This window comes from Falco biarmicus, chromosome 3 (genome assembly GCF_023638135.1).
Source record: "Falco biarmicus isolate bFalBia1 chromosome 3, bFalBia1.pri, whole genome shotgun sequence".
Lineage (NCBI taxonomy): Eukaryota > Metazoa > Chordata > Aves > Falconiformes > Falconidae > Falco > Falco biarmicus.
Genome location: NC_079290.1, coordinates 75,285,348 through 75,308,165, shown reverse-complemented (window position 1 = coordinate 75,308,165; position 22,818 = coordinate 75,285,348). Strand labels below are relative to the sequence as shown.

The 22,818-nt window shown below is 40.1% G+C and overlaps 1 protein-coding gene across 8 annotated transcripts in view; it reads left to right on the top strand.

The window, feature by feature from the left end:
* Positions 1-3,429: 3,429 nt before the first annotated feature.
* LOC130145587 (poly(rC)-binding protein 3-like) overlaps positions 3,430-22,818 on the top strand; it is a 67,660-nt gene continuing 48,271 nt past the window's right edge. For 7 of the 8 annotated variants that reach the window (XM_056330570.1, XM_056330567.1, XM_056330569.1 and 4 more), the window contains exons 1-4: positions 3,430-3,507; positions 8,616-8,771; positions 21,546-21,569; positions 21,664-21,696. In XM_056330570.1, coding sequence (XP_056186545.1) covers positions 8,694-8,771; positions 21,546-21,569; positions 21,664-21,696 — 135 coding nt within the window. In that variant the 5' untranslated portion in view covers positions 3,430-3,507; positions 8,616-8,693. The remainder of the gene's footprint in view (positions 3,508-8,615; positions 8,772-21,545; positions 21,570-21,663; positions 21,697-22,818) is intronic. The other variant, XM_056330571.1, reaches the window with a different exon arrangement.

The window sequence follows — 22,818 nt, the reverse complement described above, 5'->3', positions numbered from 1 at the left end:
TTTCATTGGTCTAACATGGCAGCTTCCATCTACAAGAGCTTCTAGCTGCCTGGCTTTTTCACGTATATGGAAGAGCTAGTTGGCTGGTGGACCTGTACAAAATAAAGACATGCACACTCTGGTGCTTTTTTTTAGTTCATGGCAAACTGTGAAGATGTTCTTTGAATTCCTGCCAAGGTAATTCTTTCTGGAATAATTACAGAAAGGAAAAAAAAAAAAAAAAAAAAAAAAGAAAGACTTAGATGGAAGATATCGTTGGCAAAAGAATCACTGTGTTTTCTGTAGCCTGAAAATTACTTACTTCCCTCATGATCTGTTTGGCATTTGCTGAAGGCCATTATACAGCTTTTCTAGATTTCCTGAGATTTGATTTCCAGGCGTTTGATAGCATTTATTACCTTTTTGATGTGTGATGTTTTCTGGAGGGATAACTTTCTATATTTTGGCAAAGTGTGTAGCTGTCTATTCACACATAGCATAATATTTTTATATTAATTTATATTAGATAAGTAATTATCATTAAATGTTGATATTAAGAAATAGTTTTGTGAACAATGAGACAGAGTCTTTATTGTGTTTCTGTGAGTTTTCTTCCTGTAATAAATTCATGATGTCTTATTGTTTACTCAGAAGGCTTTACAGAAAATGTTATAAGTAGAAGAGTCAATAAATATGTTGCTCTTCATTTCCTTTAATAAATCAAAAAGGGAACAACCAGTGCCGTTGGCTGAAGCATATGATTTTTGACCAGCATGAAGAAAAGTGGTCCATTTAAATGGGGCTCACATACATCAAGTTCAGCAGCTAAGCATCCATCAGCTGAGGATAGGAAAAATATCTCTAATATTTTGCTGTTCTCTTCAAAGATTATTTGACACCTAGTGATTTTCAGCAAATTAGTTGTTAGTTGTATAGGGTAAGGGAATTCTCAGGGAGGACACAAAGACAGGTTCTTCTATAGATAGGACAGGTTCTTCCTTTGGCAAAATAACATTAAACATATCTCTCAAGGAAAAACTAGTACCGCTTGACGTACTTCATAAAATTGCATTTGAAAGGCAGCGCTCCTGGAGTCTTGGCAGTTTTTATACTTGCTATTACCTTTAAAAGTTGTTCCGCTATTTTTTCAGTCTGTGATTTCCTTATCAGTTTCACATCTTTGGCAAACCTGCTACTTGCAGATATGTGTAGTAACTACAGAGCTTAGCATATCAGAGATACAGGTATTTTAGTAAAAGGACCACATGGCTTGCTAATATGTCAGTAGCTGTTAACTGGTGGAATAATGTGCTCCCCTTTAATCCCCCTTCGACTTTTTAGCTAATATTTTACCACTTCTTTTGTAAAACAGATATTTTGTATATTTGTGTATTCAATTGCTGCTCTTTCAGTGGCCCATATTCAGCTTATTAGTTGTTATTTATATGTCTTTGAGCACGTGATTTATGAATTTCCTAAAACCTTGTGGTCCCTAGCGTTTGTTTCAATTTCATTCTTGAGTTATTTCTTTGCCTTATATTATCTTTTTAGTGAAAAGCCATTTTGCCAACTGACACACAAACATGCTCTGTTCTGCTAACACAAAGAATTAATTTTCTCATTTCTGGATTTTTTTAATCCATCCCAACTATCAACTTACTTAAATTGGGCCATGATACAACAATTTAATAGAGCCAGGTTCTGCAGATCTTGTTCATTTCATTAAAGAGTTAAAGATTAACATTAAATCTATTTTGGGATATAAATGATAAGGATGTGAATGAAATGTATAATCTCATTCCTTTGTGTACAGTCCTCTCTAGTAATTTGGGAGATGGAACTGGTAAAGTAGAAAGGTTAATCCTGCACCTGCTTTCTTAGCTATTGTTCATTAATCAGATTCTCCTGGTGAGGCTTCTGTATAAAAATGGAGGGCTTCAAAGTGTGCTTTCTCTCTCCTTTTCCAAGTAATTATTACTGGGAGAGAAATCCTTTGAAGAGTTGTTGTTATTATTACTGTTATATTATTGTGGGCATCTTGTGAGCTTTTTGTTCTTAGTAACCTCACAATGATATGGTTTAGTAGTTGCCTTCATCCTTCCATTGACTCAGAAACTGAAGAAGTGTATGTTTAGCAAATGTCTGGTCATCTTCTTTTGCTTCAGCTGAGACCATAAATAGCTGCTGATTGTTATCACTTCTCACCACTTCTGAAAATAAGTCCCTTGAAAGAACATAATACAACTGGAGCTGGTTTTGCTTTTATTTCACTTTGGGTTGTGTTTTCTTTTTTAACTCCTGCTAGTGTTTTCCTGTATAATTACACTGTTTAGTCCTTTGACATCCAGAGATGTTACTTTCAAGTGAAAAGCTGTGATAATAACTGCTTAGCTTATCAAAGAACTCCAAAGCAAAGTAGTTATTTCTTCATTTGATAGCATAAACCTTTCTGTGGCAGACAGCTTATTTTTCATTTTAGACCTTACATACATGGCTGAATATGTCAATTTCTATTGATAATGTCATCAATACTCATAGTAATTTTCTTATGTTCTTTTCAATCTCCTTCTCTTTCCTGTATTCCCTCCAGTTTAAATGAAAGACTTAAATCATGTAAGCAGCATAAATCTGTCCCTGAAGAACTCTGCTCTGCTGAAAGCACCAGTCCTCTCTTCTCATGATCCTTGGCAATGTGCTTCTTCCCGTTCCCAGGAGGTCTCGCTCCACCTGGAGACTTCTGATCAAGAGGACTTAGCTACAGCCTTTTCATGGCTTCCCATGTTTCACTGTTCTTTTTTGTTCACTCTTACTACATGTTTCTTTCCTTTTCTTGGTAATAACACTTTTTTTCCCTAAGAGTTCTTGCTAAATAAAACAAACTCTGAACTATTTCTGCATAACATCAGTGTGTTACTATACAACTTCCAGTTCTTCATAATTCATGATAATTCTCTTTGTCTTCAGGTTACTCTGCTCATGTCTTAGTCTCCTTGTTCAGCCCATCTTTTCCCACCCCATCCCTATGGCTTCATCAGCTGCTTAGCTACCCCTCCTTTGGGATGTTTCCATATATTATGGAAACAACAGATTTACTGTGAGAAACCAGATGTTCTTATGTTTCTCTTACTGAAGTTGTTTTTTTTTTCTAAACCTACAGATGCTTGGAAACTAGATGACTGAGTTTAAGTGTCCTCATTTAAATTAGACATGGCTTCTGCGGCGTGTCACTGTAGTTTCCCCAATTCTTTTTGCCTTGTTATAAAAATACTTTTCTTCCAGTGGAAGAACTGGAAATTGCTCTTTTGAATTTCATCTATAGATTCTTTCTTGCTTTCTTCATAATTACATCTTTCTGTTGATGGTAATGAAGCACCATAATTAGGTTCCACAGTTTTGAGGCTCAGGCACAGGGAATGCTGTGCTGGGTGTTCTGACCAGTTTCATCTTTCCTGACAGGCACTCAGATTTAACAGCCATGCGATCAAGATTTCACATACCGGAGCAGGCTCTCTCCTTGAATGTTTTCAGGTGATTCTTACTTGCACATTGATTTTTCTCACATTATTCTCTGTATCAGCCATTTGAAGCTTCATCTCTCTCTTTCTACCTCTCTCCTCTCTGCATCTTTTACCTTTCCAGCACACCTCTGTGACTGTGCAGCACCAACACATTTCACCCTGTGCAGACTCTCCCTCCTCCCTCTCATTCCTCTGGATCTTCCAGATGAGTAGCTTTCTTGGCAGATTCATGGATGTCAAATAATTTATTGTGACTTTAAACTCAGAGATCAATTGCCTGATGTCTACCTTGGTACTATGTTGATTTTATTCATCTTTGGCATCCCTGCCCGCTGTGGAGTCAAAGGCTTTCTTATCCTGCATGCGAGAAGTGGTCGCCTTAGAGATTTAAAACATATATAATTTTTTTTCAGTGCGGTGCAGCCATATTCTCTGCAATGGTCTGCTTATTTTCTTGGGAGGGGATTAGTAGGCTTGAGGGGTAGGAAGAAAGGGGGTCATGAGGTTGACTTTCCATGTCGCAGTTTTCAGGCAGCCATCTCACACTATTCCTTTGGCCACATGGATTCCTAACCTCCATGCACTGCCCTTCAGCTGTATAGTTCATCCTCTAGCCTTTTATTAAATCAGTGAAATCCTTGAAGAACTGTGTTGTTCTTTGTAATAGTCTAATGAACACATGGCTTAGCTGTTTGTTGCTTTAGTCGCTTAATCTACCAATAATTATGAAAAGCCATGTTGGAAAATTGATGGTCCTTGTGTAATGAATAGTGAGCATATAGAGCATGCCATTTTATGCCAGCTTGGGATAGCTAATATTGAAAATTTATAGAAACACATACCGATAAAAGGCATTTGCATAAGACTACATGTCCATTTCATTGGAGTTTTCAAAAGGGGGTTGGGTTTTTTAATGCATCTGGATGCCTTTTATCTACCTAAAGAGAAGTTTTCACTTTTTACGTGATAAACAGCAGTGGAAATGTCCTCAAAAATTCATGCTGTGCCCCACAGGAGGCAAAGATATGCTGTTTGCTGGGAACTATCTGATGTGATCTGCTTTCCTTTGTTCCCTGGGCATTGTTTTTTTCACTTGTTACCTGGAGCTGCAGAGCCCTGGATCATGCATTTTGTGGATTCTGGTCCAAGAGTCCCAAGGTCAGGAGGAGGATGTTGTCCAGCTGTCCTCCTGCTGTTGCCAACTCTCTGATGAAAACAGGACAAAATGCATAAACCCTCACTTTTAACATTCAGCCATGCCATTGATGGTATCTGCCTGTGCAATACTCTCTGCTCACCTGTGGAGTCCAGTGACTTTCCTCTGGCATCAGGAAAAGTGTGACACACTGATTTTTTTCATAGCCTGAGACTCAACTCTCCCAGCCCCCCAAGTAGCCATGGGACCTCATCACACAGAACTTGAGAAACAAAAGACTTGTATATTCAGCCCGCTGTTTGCTCACACAGAGAGGCATGCAAAAGCCAGGAACATAGTAAATTGTTCAAAATGCTGATTTAGTGAAAGAGAGGGAAATTATTTTGCTGATTAAATATTCATGATGTGCTTGTATATTACAGCATTAAGCTTATAAATACATGGATGTATTGCTGGCTGGTAGGAGGCTTTATAAAGGAAACTATTATCTTCCTTTTGCCGTGATCTGACATCTCCATGCACATAGAGATCTAGACCAGCACATGTTTGCAATGATGCCTATGGAAAAATTTCCTTTCATTAGTATTAAAATAATAAAGCACAACAATGCATTTTAATCTGTCTTTAAAACTGAAATACTCAGGTAATGAACTGTCCTGTAGGTTTACTTTATAAAGCTGTAAACATTTTATTAGAATACTTGGACTCTCAGAACAACCGGGGCGGTTGTAACTGACCTGGCATAGTAAAAACTCTTATTTCTTCTTGGTATTTGTACAGGGTTTACGTATTCTTCCTTATCATGTGAGGTTGCCTTTTTGATTTCATTCCCTTTGTATCTCACACAGCTGCCTAACTCCTTGCAGGCACATACAGACTCTCGGCCCTCCCCCAGACATCTGTTCTGCTTCTCAGTACCAGGTGCCAGAGTTTGAGCTTGTTTTGAGGAGGGACAAAGACAAAACCCTTCAAAAGATTAGACAGCAGTGATATTCTTAACAGCATTTGTGGTAGAATTTAATTTTTAACTTCTGTTTTAATTTAAAAAAACCCAAAAGGCATTAGCTAAAAATAGAGATTATTTCAGGTTTCATCTGGGAAAGGTCAGGCTTGGGTGGGAGTTGGTTTGTTGTCTGGGAAAAGGCTTTCCTCAATTTTTTTTTTTTTCCAAACTGAGCATACTGCTGTAGCATTACAGCAGTAAAAGGCCATGGCAACAGTAAACCTGTACCTAGTCTGGGATTCTATTTCCCATGTGGAAATATATTAGAAACATAGCTGTACCTTCATTACTAAATTTTCGTCCACAGAAGGTCTTAAATACCTTGCTTCTACTTGAAACACATCTGTTATGTGAAATTTCCTAAGCATGCCCTAAGCAAACAGAGGTTTCCAGGTATCTCAGACAGCCAGTATTGCTCCCATAAAGTCCAGAATACCAAGATGTATTCTACTGTTTATGTACCAAAGTGCTCCTGTTTGGTGTTTTGGGGTTGGGGGTTTTGGTTTGTTTTTTGACAGAGCTGAGCAGAAAATGCTTGCACTGTCAGAGCCAGAGCATTTCCCTCAGCAAGCAGCAAGGAGCAGGTGAGCACCGTGGGACCATCCCCTCCCTTAGTCTGGGAACAACCACAGTGTCCTCCTCTGTTTCCCCCTCCGCACTTGTCGGAAGTGACTGCCATGGTCACCCACTTGCAGATTTTACTGTGAGTCTTGGTTTAGCCTTAAAGAAGCAGAATGCAGCCCAGTATCTTTCTCTGTCATTCCCTACCGACTGCCTAGGGGCATTTTCCTCTCACCCTCTTGCATGCATGATGCATCAGGGGCATGGCCAGGCTGCTTCTGTTTTCTACCTTCTCACCCAGGCACCTTGCTTCTCTTCTTTTTTTCTCCATCTCGGTACGTGATAGGTAATGTAATTCTAGGTAAGCCTAGAAATGTGGAATAAATGGGACTTATTTCAGTGGCTGTGGTCTGGGTGGTGGAGCATATGGTATGAAATACAGAGTCGATGCTGGGTTATCATCAGCCCTAGGCAGGAGCTGCTCTGTAGTAGTGACTTACAAATTTACTTTTAGGAAGGAGGATTTTAAGTTGTTCTTTCTCCCTCTTTCTTTTCACCTCTCCTCAAGCATGTCTGTCTCTTACGCTTGCAGTCACTAAAGGCACAGCAGCTCTCTGTGGTCCTAAGTACTTCTGCAGAGACCTGAGAGAAGGTTCTGCTTCTTCCAGTGTATTTCCCAGTGGCAAAACCAACCAACCGGAGTGGCTCAGCCACTCGCGGGCTCAGGCTGAAGCGAGAAGCATCGGCCATCTGTCCCAGAATGACTTTCTGGGATGGTCTTCAGATAATACACATAGGGCAAATGTGTAACAAGGGGAAATGACATTCAGCAGATTTAAGCCAGATAAAGTCGAGCACTTTGTCCCACACTAATAATCAATCTGTGAGACCAGAACTTTTGGAGGCCAGATGTATGTATTCAAGAAGGGATTAGGCAAATTCATTGAGGAATAGTCCTATTGAAAATGCTGGTCTGGATGCAGTCTCCCAAAAGACCCTGAACTGCTGGTTGCTGGCAGCTCAGCAAGTCTATCAGGGATGACTCCGTACATGTTTCTTGTGCTCTTTCTTTAAGCATTACTGTTGACTTCTTGCACACATAGCATGCTGAGCTAAGATGGGCTTTACTTTGGTCTAGTATGTCACTGCTTAGTGGCTCTTAAGATGGAGCTTAATCAGTTGATGAAACAGTCTGCATAATATTACATCCAGCATTTTTAGGGGAATGATCTCATAGGTCCCTCCAATAGTTTGGTCTCCTGCCTGAGCAGTTTCAGCAAAGGGGACGATAGCCTGCCACCCCAGTGAGACACCGCTGTACGCTCTGAGCCCCCAGATGGTCATCCCTGGGGGTGCTCATTAGCCAGAGACCAGCCCAGCCAAATTTTTGGGAAACTCAAAGATGCAAAGCTAATAAGGTTGTCATTAATAAGAGATGGTTACTGAGGGGCGTGATGCTGTTTAAGGGTTTTATTCTCTATAAGATAGGTTTTAAAAGGTCAAAACCAAATAAGAGTCTCTTTTCTACTGTACGATTTGCCTGCCCTTGGTAATATTCCTTCCTGCCCCCATTTCTGTTTGTACTGATATATGCCCTTGCATTAATAAACTCATAATGCATCTTGTTTACCCCTTCAAAGCTAGCCCTTGCAGCTTTCATTAGCATTTTAGGATATTTATGGCTTTGTAAATGACTGAAAATCTGAAATTCGTCATTACAAATTAAGAAAAATCTTCCTTCTACTTAGGGCTGAACCTCAGCTTTGGCCTTTGAGGGACCAAGCCACCTCTGGGCCTGCTAGACAAAACCAGAGTCAGACAGTGCCCAGATTTACAGCAGCAAGTGGCTCTTAGTTACTCAGATGTCTTTGATAATGTGTCATCTGCTGTTGCTGGCAGGCATCAGTGGTTAGGCTCAGAATTAATTTCTCTCTAGCTGGAGAGAAAACAAAAATATCTCTTCTGCAAGAGCAAAAAGAAGAGGAGGTAGTAACAGGGAGATAAATGAAAACAGCACCAGGCGTGTGTAAAAATGTGCTTGTGTGTGTGTATGTATATATCTCTCATATACACACCAGAAAGTTTGAACGGCACTTTCTCTCTGTTAGAAGAAAACACTGTATTTCACTCTTTTTGTTGTGCTGTGTACTTTCAGCTTCAAAATACAGGAAGTTAAGAGAATTTTTAAGGTTTCAAAAGGGGTTTATCTTGTAATTGGTGAGGGACTAAAGAGTTGGTTGGGGAGGGATAGTAATCAAAGGAGCCTTTTCAGCTCTAAACTGTAGTCCAGAAAATCAAAGGGAGGAATGTTAATTGGTTTGTATAACATGATATTCTCAGTTCAGAGTAGCTTCAGCCACTCAATGGTACTTTTTTTTTCCTCTCTCTCTCTTTTTAGGTTGATTAAGTGAATAGAAAAAAAAAAAAAAAAAAGAAAAACGAAGCTGCTTTCAAGTATTGAAGATACAAGGCCAGGATGAACACGAAGGACACAAAAGTGACTGAAGGAGGTCTCAATGTCACGCTTACCATACGCCTTCTCATGCATGGCAAGGTGAAGCATTTACTGTCGCCACAGTAGTTGCCTGTGTATTGAGTGAGTGTGTGCAGTTACCATCAGAGCCTGACAGTGACATTGACAGAGGGTCTACTCCTCCTTCTCCATCTTGAGTCAAAAGCGTCATTGCCATGACTGAAAAATCACCCACTGCCTTTCAAGGCACCATATTTAAGTTTGCACTGCAGCCGAAATTCATTGGAACAAGCCCTGCCTGTAACAAATCCATTTTGAGCAGATCTGGTGGCAAAAAAAAAAAAAAGAGTTCTTTCGTTGATAGTTAGCCAAATTAGGCAGAGCCTTGCGTAGGGCTGACCTGCATACGGCTCGCCTTTCCCATCATTTGCTGGATTTTGCAGGTCTTTTTGAAATACCAGAACATTGAATTGTGTGGAAAAATTGCCACAGAATTATTGTCTGTTTCTGTTGAATGCAGACAGAATATTCTTCGTTATTCTGATGTAGCATCTTATTAGATTGAACCCCCTGATATACCAAGCGTTTGTCCAAGTCCCCTGTGGGTTTGTCTTGGAAGGCTGACTGTCATCTCATTTCTGTCCAGTGCAGCACTTGAGCATGCAGATAAGTGTGAAATCTGTGCCATAGACAAAGTGCCAATTCAGTATTGTCAGACTTAACAGTCTGATCGCCATTTGTTTCACATTGCCAGATCGCAAAATAGGCTTTTAATTAAAAAACACATTTCATAGGTTGGTTTGTATTATTTGCATCAGGCAACACCAGGCATTTTTTAGGCTTAGTGAATAAATATTATATAAAAGGAGGTGGGTTTTGCTCTTTCTTAGCAAGGGACAAGGAATTTATGTATATATATATTATTCTGGAGATCAAATTTGTATATATAAATCTAAAAAGTATTTTTACTCCTAGAATGTAATTTAATAACTGGCAATACATTTACATTTTAAAATAGTGCATGCTTTCAACCTGTGTGGCATGAACATACATATGATATACCCAGAGCACAAATAGGAGACGGAGGTATTTCCCTCTGTATTTTACTTATGAAGCTGCCAAGAAGTATGAGGGGTTACACTTGTAAGTTTCCAAATTAAAAACTCAGAAATTCGTTTATGTTAGATCAAGTAATGTATTTTCTCAGAAACGATCTAATCATTTTGTTTGATTTTTTTTCCACCTGAAATACTCGGCTTCAGGCAGGCATCAGGTGTGTAAGAGCTGCATTTTAAGTAGGGATTTGTCAAACAAATTTAATAACAGTATCTCTTACCAAACCCACCTAAAATCTGTACAAATGTCTGCACTCAAAATTAGGTCTTAGGGGTTGATTCTACCAGGTTCTGCTCCTAATCCAGAAAAGAATTTGAACATGTCCTTATCCTGGTGGGTGTAAGTAGCCCTACTGGTTTCAGTCAAATTCCCCTGTGCTTAGGTGTGCTTTTTTTAACCACTGTCAGACATCTCTGCTTCTTTCAGAATCATGCCTTTAAAGCAAAATCCAAGAATCTTGTAAGTTTCAGGACATTTAAGTTAAACTGTAGGCTAAGAATTGAAACAAACAAAAAAAAATTTAAATCAGAAATGAAATTAGAAAAAGCTAATTTTCTGTGTTAAACATCAATGATTGTGTGTGCAACCACTTTTAACAATAATGGATGTTATATCTCCAGTCTTCAATGCATATGTAGCCCCAAGGGTCTAAATTAAACCCATAAAAGCTGTAAAGTTAACATTTTAGATGGGGCTATACCGTGCATCCTCAGTTAACAAGGCATGAAGGGTATACTGTTAACTCTACTATGCTCTAATCATGTATCCTATTGTGCCTAAGTATTGCAAAGAATACCTTAAATCATAATTTATTTTGGTGATAAAAGTCAGGCCCTTACGGTTTCTTTGATGTCATTTTTGTGATTCAGAAATTAGAATATAGAAGAATGAAGGATGTCTGAGTCAGTATGAACTCAGTGTGAGAAGGTCACTCTGAAAGCTGTATGTGCCTCTGAAGAAGAACATGTTTCTAGGCTCTTCCTTAGGATTTATTGTGGTAATGACATCAATGGAAATTGCTGATCTCTAATTAGTATTTCTAGACAAAACAATTAACTAAAGCAGAGCTTGGGCTATAAATAAGTGTCCATAACTTGAAAGAAAAGAGGGGAATTAAAAGGTTGTTTTAAAAAAAAAAGTAGCAAACTGGATTCAGTTAGAAAATTTTAAAGAGCATTTTGAAGTTATTTATTTCTTAGTGTGTTTCATGGAAATATGAGGGTCAATCCCCACTAACCTTAACTCTATCTCTAAACCTTTATTACCAGCGTACCTTTGCGTAGGGAAGGTCTGTGTGCTTTGTGATGTTTGCATTCATTCTGATTGAAAGTCCATAACTTGTGCTACTGCACTTAGTTATCTCGGCTGTAAATTCTGAAGACTTAGGAATTTTTTAGCCTGTACCTTTCATGTGATAGGGGCTTTAAGTCAAGGATGGACATATTAATGACATAATTAAGCTAAATTCTGTACCTGAAGACAGAAAAATCAGGATTTGTATGAATGGACAGACCTCTGCAAGAAGATAGGGGATAAAAAAGCATCTTTAACAACCACAAGCAAAAGAAGTAGCAAAAATAAAAGACAACATTAGTGTCTGGTGAAAGGGAAACAGATGGGAACAGTCCTGAGCTCCAGGAGAACCCTGGGCCAGTGGTTTCCCACAGGTAGGACACCTCTCATCAGTCTTTGCTTTATCTTGCTTTGGGGAAAGAAGGAGCTGTACGTCCAGCTGAGCTCCTGCAGGGCTTGGTGCAGCCTCCTACTGAAGAGGCTGGGATGGCCACCTGGGGGACCAGCTCAGACACCCTTCCGCAGCGTAGCAAGATTTGGGAGCCACTGGCTGGCAATTGGGCAAGGCATAGCCTTGATTTTCTCAGGGCAGAAAATGGGAGGTTAAGGGAGGCCAGCAATTTTATCTGTGGAAGCAGCAAAAAGGCTTGTGCAGGCCCAGCAAAAAGCCAGCCACTATAAGGTATAAAAGGTTATTTACCTCAAGGTAAATGTTTCCAGGGCCTGGTATGAAAGGTGTCCTCCTGAGCCAGGACTTCAGAGAGTGTGTGATGGTGTAAGATGAAGGGCCCAATTTTCATCTTGTGCCGTGTTATGTCAGTAAAATGTTATGATAGCGTGACAGCCCTGAAGAGAAATGGGGAGCAACACAAAACATTTGTCATACATTCTTGCGATGAATTAGAGGGCAGGTGTTAGGGAGTACACTACAAGGGCAGTGCCCAGATGTTCGTCACATCCACAGAGAAGCAACAGTCTGTTTGCGGGAAATTTTAAAAGCAAAATTAGGAAAGACTTGTTTTGCAGATATGTGAGTAGAGGAAGAGGCTGCCCAGGCATGCTGCACTGTCTGTCACTGGAGGTTTTTAAGGACAAGTTAGGCAAAAATGAGTACATCCCATAAAGCTGCCATGGCACTGCAGCCTCTGCTGCTCAGGACCTTTTTGACGGAGTTACCTGAATGCTGCTCTGGAGAGAGGAGGAACAGAAAAGCCTTTTGAAGCATGTGCAGGAGTTGGATATATAGAGTATATTAAATAATAGAGATGCATTTTCATCTTTTATTAATGAGAAAGATGCACCATATTAAGGAATAAAGCTGTTTCATGCATTTCAGTAGAGAAAAATAGGGAATATGGGCTGGGGCGGCTGTTTACATTGCCCTACTTTTGATTTTTCATCTAAATCCTTCTGTTTCTTGAAGTAAAATAAAAAAAATCATTGTGTAGGGCAGAGACACGAATGGGTACAGATATTTTATTACCTTTGTCTTCCTTAAAAGTATAATTTCTGGGCAGGATTAGAATATTGCAGGGATTGCAAGATTTCTGCTTCCAGCAAAGGCAAAAGTGGCAGCATTTACCCAGATCAGATCAACATTTTTGAAGGGCTTAAGGAACACAAATTGAGTGTGTCTGTATTCCTGGGCAAACAGTCCCTAGCTGTCAGAGCCCTCTAAAGTAAGGCAGAGCTCAGGCTCCAAAATAAATGTGCCTTTCACTTTTTCTTCTTTTTTAATGTTTGTCAAAATCAAACTTCTGTGGGCTCTCTGCATGTTGTGGGGTCTTTGATGGAGCTCAGTGTTTCTTTCTTATCATTCCTTGCTTACCTTTTGCTGAATCTTTTATTCCCATGACTTGTGGCTGGGTGTGGTTTTTTTGCTTACTGCCACATGTAATGAGGTCAGAAGATTGTGGAGAATTGTGGCCTTGCCCACAGGTATCTGCCAACATACCGTAGTACTTGACTTCTACAGTGCTCTTTTCTATTTTTGGTCAGTTCATGCCCAGAAGTAAATAACTCTTGAAAAGTGCCTACTTTGACTATACTAGATGATGATGACATGATTTTGGATGATTTGGATTTGTACACAGACAGCATTAACAGGCTGATTCAGACCCTAGAGACTCACCATTAATGGTTAATTTTAGATGTGGATGGTAAAGAGACTGTGCCGGTATAAAGATGTTAAATTTCAGGAAAGCAGCTTAATGGAGATTTAAAAGCCAGGTCCATGAGGTGGAACAGGAGAATGTGTTCAAATGTGCCAGCATGGAAAGGGCAGCAGGATCACATATCCACTTTGGTCTCCATCTCGTAATGGTGCCGCAGGAGTCTCTGCTTCCTCCCTCTGGTACAAACCTGCAGAGGCAAAAATGTATCATTTCCAAAGGCACTGTGTGAAGGTGTGTGTTGATGAAACCGTATCGGGTGCAATGAAGTCTGCAAGAAACCAACACAGAATATATTCATATATTGAGTCTGAGAAATCTTTTAGAGAAAGGGTACAGGAGTTCAGAAATAGAAAAAATGGATTAATAAAGTCAGGTGGTTAGGAAGAACAAGGAAATAATTTACAGGTAGGGTGAAGGAGGGAAGGGAAAAGCAGCAGGGAAGTGGGACTCTTGCCAGATACCGAGAGGTGTAAATTGGAAAGTTGAGGCAATTAACTGGAGAAGGTAATTTAGAAGATACACATTCAGTGAGAGAAGGAAATCTGGAATGCATAAGAGGCTGAAAGTATCAGTTGTGGCAGTGTCTAGAGAGCAGCACGTTTGGGATATGCCGAGTTGGAGAGGAAAGCTATTGCAGCAAAAGTATATGCAGTTTTGGGTGTATAGCATTGGTGCGTCGTGGAGCTAAGAGATGGTAATTCCCTCGCTGTTCTTCTGGCGAAACCACATCTGCAGTTCCATGCTCAGCAGCAGATGCCACTTGTTGAGTGATGCTGAAGACTGAGCAGAGGGGGAATTTGCACAAAAATAGCAACATTTTAGGAGGCTGAGGAGACTGTGTCTAGCTTTCTTCAGACATTTTCATAAACACCTGGAGAGAATAAATACAAGTGTAATGGAGTATCATTATTTTGAATGATACAAGTGCTTGGGGCTGGAAATAATGGAGTAAAATATATTTTTAAAAATAAATCCTAATAAGGAAATCCCAAGTCAAATTCCTGGTATTGAGATTTTTATGAGGTTCTGGAAGTCTCCTAAGCAGACTTCAAATGTGTCTGGGGAAGAGCAGCACACATACTATGTAGACAATATTATCTACATTGATGGAGGAAAGAGAAGATAACTGAGTGGAGCTTTTCCTTCCCTGATATCATTTGCTCAGTGATAGTCTCTCATTGTTTCAGCAGTAGTGAATTATAAAAATGTATCTGCTGTCAAATGTTCAGTTTTGGACAAAACCCTATGATTGTCTCAGGTTTTAGGCATTAAAACTCCATTATAATCTTAGATGCCCTGAGGAAATCTGCCTCCCAATGGTTTCAGCAGGATTAGTGGGTGCCTTGTGGTGCTGGAAGGACTAGTTACAGTGGACTTCCATCCAGCATCGGTGGTGTCTTTCAGACACATTGGTGATCATTTTATGATGCTATATGTAGAATTTTTTACAAGAAAAAGAAAGAAAATTTAGACTTATTAAGGTGATTTCTCACATTTAACAGCACAAATATAGACAGAATAAAATCATGGAGAAAATTGCTGGTTTCACCAGTATAGATAATATAGTTTTGCCATCAGGGATTTCTTTTAGTGACCACTTTTTTGTGCCTGATTAATTGTCCCCTGAAAGACTGTAAAGGAATCACAGAAATAATTTTTCCCCATCTTGAAGGTAATTCCCTTCTTCTCCGTTTTTTTTTTTCTTTTATTTTTTACTTACTAAAATATGGAATACAAAGTAGCTTTAAGAATCACCTTGTCAGTAATTTAATCCAAACTATTAAATGCAAACCAAGCCAGTGATTGTTCTGTTCTTTCTAGTTTCCATGAACACTGTCAGGGTATTATGAGGATTGACTGTCCTGCCTATTGCTATAATAGATCTTGTTTTGTTTGTTTGCATTACTGTGGTACCTAAGAGCTCTGGTCATGGAACAAAACTATGCATTCAAATACACAACACAAGATGGATATCCTCTTAGTGTGTTTGTAGTTACAGCTGAGAGTTTCTCGCTAGTCTAAAAAATCAACAGAAAGGACAAAGGTCTTTTGCCCCAATCCCTGGACACTGTATGTCCCCAGAGATAATCTGCATAGCTGAATTTTCCCACTTCTGTCAAACGGAATCTCCTTGCTGCCCTACATCTGTAATGACCTGAGATTGCAGAAGGCATACACCCTAGTCAGTGCTGCTGCTTCAGCATCACAGGCGGAGGAACAAGCAAAGGGACAGAACCTGGTTTGGGTTTGTTTTTTGGGGAGGAGGCTAGGAGGTTTGATGTGAAATGGAATGTAAATTGGTTACCCACCTGCTATTAAAAAGCAAATGAGAAAGACCCATTGGAACAGCTGCCCCAAAAAGGGTACATGGACCTGTGGAAGATTCTTTACTGGCATCTCCATCAGAAATACCATAATTTGAAGGTTTCCTCATAAACTACCACATTTGTTAGCATGAGAGCTGTCTCAGTAAAGGCCTGGACTGCAATGCTTTACTAAATTAGGGCTGTGAGCATCAGACAGTGACTACTGAAGCATCACCTAGGAATGTGAGATCTCCTGTGTCAGTGAGGCTAATCCCACATAATCCCAGAACACAAATCAGACTCTCAGTTTATCAAAGGCAGCCATTTGCTCCCTGAGGTAGACATGTTACATCATGTTTTCCAAAACTGACTTTTCTGCCAGTCTTTGGCAAATGCTGATGCCCCGTGTGCTCCCTGCAAACACATTGTTCAGAACATCTTGTCAAACATATTCCTGGGGTCTTCCATGCAAGGGTATTCATGAGTTTATACAGTATTGGCAAATCCATCCTCAGAACAAGGTGTAGAGAGAGAGCTGGGTTGTTATGCCTCTTTATGGATGGAAGAAAGACAGCAGGTGATGGCCTAGAAAACTTTATCAGTGTAGATGTTGTATATGTTGTTTTCTGTTGGCAGAATCCCTCCTTGTGTCATGGCAGATGTGCTTCCCCACCATGGAAGGCTGTATTTCTTTCTTTCCTTTCAATGCTTTTCTAGCAGGCTTTTCTGTAGGGTCCAGTACTACTGCTTCTTTCTTATTCTTGTTTGTAGAAGGCTGGGAATGTATGCAATCAAAACATTGGCTGAATGAATTGCAGGCTTTAGGATGTGGCCTATGCTTTGTCAGATGCTTTGGGGTGAAAGTATATATTCTTATTTTATTTATTACACATTTTACTTCTAGATGTGGCTTTCTCTCGGGACTCCTGTGAGGTTAGTGTTCCATTCACCCTATAGCACTGGTAGTAGAAGCTGTATGCCCCACAGTAATAGAGCAAGGCCTGTGCTTTTCTGTGGTCCTGGAATAGCAACCTTTTTTGTTTTGATTTCCTGGGAGACAGTAATTATTAATCTAGTCTCACACTTAGAAAAATGATGGAATTTCACTCATTATGTTTACAGATCAAAGGTTAATCTTTAAACCAAGGTTTGTTACTATTTTTTAAGCTTCTTGTTTTCTTAACATGACTAATTTCTTTCTGTTGTTGTTCAAAAGGCACACCAGGTTGGTGATTAGGAAATAGCTTTCTCCTACAGCCTGTTTTACATCTCTGTTTAGTCATTTGCACCATCAAGAGCCCTGTGAAAGCCTTGGCTCCCATACTTCTCTGCTGCCACCTTTTGCTCTGCTGGTGCTGCCCTGCTCTCACCACAGGTGATGCAAAAACTGCAGAAATAGCTTTCTGCTCTTTGATGGGCCCACCGCTCCCCAAGTGTTTGTTAAGAGCAAAACTCATCCCATTCATGTAAATAAGATGTGCAAATAATATTACATGCTGCATTTCAGCATGAAAGAAAGCATTCCCTGTTTTTACCATTGCTTTTCCTCAAGGTCTCTGTGATGAATTGGGTTGTTGGCTAGAAAAATACTTTATTGATACTGAGAGTCTTCCGGTCTTGGAGAGGTTCAGCTCTTGTCATTTTATCTATTTTAATAGAAATGGCATACTAAAGAAAATCATAGTCATAAATCAACTCAACACCCCACCCCACCCCTGGCTTGAGAATTATTTTTGGGCTATCTGAAATCAGCACGTATATTTCAAATTCTCCTGGACATTTCCAAAGTACTGCTGTTGGAGCCCAAGTGTGAGAGAGATACTGTCACCTGGAGATGCGCCCTTTGGAAGGCATTACCTGGGTTGGTACTCAGCATAATCTGAAAGTCAGGCCCTGTTGATGAGTCTCAGGTTAGGCACCCCAAACTGCTGTCATTTCTTGAAGGAAAGTTGGTATCTATCTATTTAGTGCCTGTATGTATAACACTGACTTCACACACAAATATATAAATTTGTGTGTGATGCGTACGTGTCAGTGGATGTAGGCACATGGACACTTGCAGCTTTTTGGAGGCATCCTATTCACCCAGCATGGTTGCTGTGGCGTATCTGCTTCTAACAGGTGGGTGTTCATATGTTGAGACCAAGGAGCCTGGGCAGTACTTTCAGCTCTGACTGGGTTGCCTTAGACTCATCTTTCTTCATCTGAGCTTTAGTTCCCCCATTTGTAACCTCTTTTTTTTTGTTCACTGTTTTTCGATCAGCTGTTGAAATTTGATCATATGAAACCAAGTAATTGTTATCATATAACTTATTTTCCTCACTGTGTTTACATGCAGATGGTTAGTCAATAAATCAATCAAACTGTTCATGAATACTTACCTTTAGCTTACACTGCTGAGCACTGTAAAACAGCAAATAGTTCAAGAGTTATTAGTATATTCTAGCAGGCACTGATTTGCTAGGACAGCTAAATCAAAATCCTGTCTGACCTATGCTGAGGCTGAATTTGACAACAGCTGTAGGATTCCTCTCACCAAACTTCAGGTTTGTTAGTATCAGTCTAGGCTTCTTCTACTGCAGATGGAGAAGGACAAAACCCTCCTCTTTTAGGACAAAACCCTCCTCTTTTAGGAACAAAACATCGTCCATTGCCCCTCTCCTTGGACTACAGAGGAGGCTGTGTGCCTGGCTTACGCTAGACTCCTAACTTTTAATGAACTGATGTAGGTGACAGGCATCCCATTCCTTCAGTCTTATGCAGTTAACTACAGCACAGTTTGGTGTCTGGCAGATTTGGAAACATTTTCCAAAGAAAATAGAGCCCTCAAAGTAACCTTGGCTAGAAATATCAGTAACTTAAGTGTCATAAAAATTATGTTATGTATCTCATTAAGCACTAAACGTAATTGAGGGTGATCGAAGAATCTATATGAAACAAACATGGGACTGTATGAAGAACATTAAAGGTTTGATGAAGTAGCATGAGTAGTTTGGAGAACGAGGTGTAAAGAATCTTCTGATTTAATCTGTGGCTGAAGTAGGTTTCTCATCATAATTAAAGACATGATCTGTTTTCACCAGTATTTACGGGACCTTTCTAGTAACAACTAAGGCCTCAGAAAAGTCTAAAGGGACCCATTTAGAACCATTCTAGATTTTCCTATTTTTTGTAGTAATTTGTATGGTAAGTTAATGTTTCTCTCTCCCCCTCTGCCCTTCCTTCACATTTCCAAGCAGAATCCCAGCTCCCAGTGCAGGGGAAGAGGTGGCATTCGCTTGAATGTTTTGAAACTGCCTCCTTACAGAATAAGCTTTAAATTCACTCTTTGAGGAAGGGAAGGTTTGAAGTACTCCACAGCATTACAGTGACATTTGCTAGCATGTTCCAAGGAATTGGTCACCAGTCTCACTGAAATACTTTTCCTCAGTGGGATTCACACTGTTCATTCCTCAGTTCTTTGGCAGGTGCTCTTTGGTGATAGCAAGGTGATGATCAGTCAGGTAAAATTCCTGTCCCCACTGAAATCAATAGCAAAACTCCCACAGAGTTCTGTGGAACAAGCAGCTTGAGAGCTGCAACATTTTATGCCCTACTCTGCTTGTTTAAATATTCCCAATTTCCTTGTTTGAAATGGACCATCTTTTTCACTAGGGCTACAAACAGTACATTGCTTTTCTGTTTCCAAAGCAAAAGTATCTTTTTGTATTTCCAAAGATATCTTTGTACTTATTAGCCATTATCCACACATTTCTGAAAGAACAGCATCTGTCATGAAGACCCAGGATGATGATCAAATGGATTGGGACAGTTTTCATACTAAGTGCATACTTGCAAAGCCTTACAGGTTTGAGACCAGGCCTACAGCTTCTAATGAAACTTCAGATATACAAAAATGGAAATTATGCCACAAACTGAAATATGATTGCTTACCCATAGCAACGGAAATACAGTATGCTCACCCATAGAAAAAGGTCCTTCTACCTCCTTAGTATCTGTTTTACAAAAGAAATTATTTCTGAAAGCTGTGACTGAGAAGAATGGAAAAAGTTTTCAAGGTAAAACTTCTGAATGTGCTGAGTGGGCAGATAGGAACTGTGAGACATGAGGAGTCTCCAAGGCTTATCATCATGGAGAGTCTTGCTCTCCATGGCATTTGATGTTGCAACTTGCTTTCTTTATCATACACCACAATAAGATTCTCCCCCCCCCCCCCAAGTCTTCTCTTCCTAAGAACAAACAAATGCAGTTCTCTCAGCCTCTCCTCATGTGTCCTGTGCTCCAGCCCCCTGTCTTGGTGGCCCTGCACTGGATTCACTTCCATGTGTCCTTTTGTGTGTCTTGTACTAGGAGCCCAAAACAGGGCACAATCCTTCAGTCATGGTCTCACAGACACAAGGAGAAAGCAAGAATCATTTGCCCCAGCCTGCTGGCTATGCTCTTGCTAATACCACTCAGCATCTGTTTGATCAGAAATGTACTCACGGTGCATGCACGTACTCATATTGGAGTTGTGCAGTGGGACCCTCAGGACTTTTTCTGCAAAGCCAGCTTGCATGTAGGAAATTTTTGCCCAGCTTGTCCTGTTGCATGGACTTGTTCCATCCCAGACATGGAACTTTTCATTTGACTTTGTTCTGCTCCCTAAGGTTTCACTCAGCCCTTTTCTCCAACCTGGCTAAGTCACTCCAAATAGCAGCCTTGTCCAGCAGTGTATTGACTGTTCTCCCCTGTCTGGCATTATGTGCAGGCTTGCAGAGAGCGCAAAGGAACCACATGCCAAAGTTCTTCATTGAGATACATGTTCTTCTCCCTGAAAAGTCTTTACATCTTGTGAGAAGGATGTGAAGAGTTGCAAGCACAAACAGCTTCATATTATGAGCTTATAAATAACTGGTGAAAAATAGCTTTCTCAAGGTCACTGCAGGTAGTTCTCTACTGCAGAGTGAAGTTAGTACCACTTTATCATGGGTCTCTCACTGGATAGAGAAATGCAGGACAATTTCCTAAATCTTATTCTTTGGACTTTTTCAGGACGGGTCAGACTTAAGTATATAGATGGGAGGAAGTGGAGGGAGTGGACTGTACATCATATGTGTGGGACAGGTCAGCCACGTGAGACAGTCTTAACCATCGAAGTAGACTTCATGATCCGAGTATAGGAGAGGAAAGTTTTTTCTTTTTTTCCTTTAGCTGGTCTCCTCTCAATCAGATGATTTCCAGTCTGATGTCACACCTGGGTGATTTCTGTAATGCATTCAGATTATTCATTTTAGAGTTACCTTCATTTTTGCTACCTGTTCATTTTATTCACCAAGCTTTTAACCCTTGGGATGTTGCCAGAACTGCTGTATTGTTCCCCTATTGTATGTTCACAGTCACATTTCTAAGTGTTTTCTGTCCCTTCATGGAAGATTGTAGAAACTAAATAGCAATTCCCAAATCCCTAAAAAGTGATTAGCAGTTATTGTTCTGTAAGTGCTTAATAGGGAGATTAAGACAGGCCACCAGGTGTTTACACAATAACACTCGGTAGCATGCAAATTCAGCTCTAGCTATTACATGGTGTAAAGAGGGTAAATGCCTTCCCTCAGAGAGATCAGCAATTATTTTGGTGCTTGTATTATATACCATTTTCTCTAGTAGGTTGTGCAGTTCTATTCTTTTTGAACTTTTCGTTGCCTGATACGGGGTTTATCTGTGTTTATAGTAGCAGGATTGATCTGTAACCACAAAATCAGTTTCTGTTAAGGGTAGTTTTCTTGCATGATCAGTAAGCTGCAAAGACACATTTTTAGTCTGCCTCTCTGTATCTAACACAGTATATTTATATACAGCAGCAACGGAAGAGGGCTCTGCTTCACACCGCAGGTTTGAAATAAGTGATAGTGAAATAGCTTAGGAGCAGAGCAAATTATTTTCTGTAGCGAATCATATCATTCACTGTCTCTTTTTTTCTGTTTCAGGAGGTTGGAAGCATTATCGGAAAGGTCAGGAAATTACTTTCTCTATTTTCATGTCAAAATATTGTGTATCAGTTGACTTCATCGGCCCAGGCTAACTTTTTTTCTGTTTCTTTAACAGAAAGGTGAGACAGTAAAGAAGATGAGGGAGGAGGTAAGACAAGCCTTGATGTCTTCACTTGCTTTTCTTTCCAGTTCAGAGAACGGGGAAATTCAGCGTGTGCAAACCGACACTGCCATCAAGTGGGCAGTTACTTTAACATCACCATTCTTTGCAATTTGTATATAAGCGTGCTGGCCTGAATTAAACATTGTTGTTAATGTAACCTCCTTATCGCCACAGCAGTCTGGAGTCTTCCATTCCCATGGCAATCGGCCTGCTGCTGTCTTATCTCAGGAACAGCTTAGCCAGCATGATTCTTTGCATTAAAACCACTGTATCTTTATTTAGCATACCAACATCTGTCCTGCATGTGGCTTGGCCTCTGATAGTGTTTCCAAAATCTGAAACCAAGTATTAGAATGATGCTTGTGTTTGAGGGCAGACACAAGCTCCAGCAGAGCTGGAGCCAGGCTTGATAACGCAAAGTATCCCTCTGCTATGTCTTGGCAAAACCTTAACTTTTCATCATTTTGCTGCTGTGGGTAGGATGTGGTCAGGGTAGACCTGCACGCCTGCTATTCACATCCTTTGAAAAGGCTGCAAACACAAAATAGCTAACTAAAACAGGGTAGTGCGTAAACCTCAGTTTCCCCAGTGTCCACAGGCTTCTTTCCCTGCTGCAGAGCAAGCGGCACTGTCTTCAGAGGATTGTGCTCAGGCAAGGCAGACGCACACTTGTCCAGCAAGGCAGCACATCTTACCATGTAATTTTCCTTCTTTGAAGCCAGTGCTAAAAGCATAAGTCAAAAGACAAATCCTACTCTTTAAAATTTTAGGAGTGCATACTGTATAGAGGATGCCTCAAGAAAGATCAGTTTGGTTCTGGTAAATCTGCAGAACATTACTGTGTCAGCTGCTTTGTTGTTTTATACGCTGATAGAAGGTCTGTGGCAGAGAAATCTCAAAGTATTTGAAAGAAAATTGCTGAGATCCACCTTTAAATATACACAATAGGGAGTTCATTGTCAGGCTGAGTTCAGAGCACCTTTTTTGTTAAGAGCTTTCACCCATGTTTTCACACGTAAGTACATTTACTAAGACTTTAAAAAGAATACAAGAAAAATGTTTCCAATATACTAGGTAATCCTGCCAGTTGATTAAACACTTTTTAGT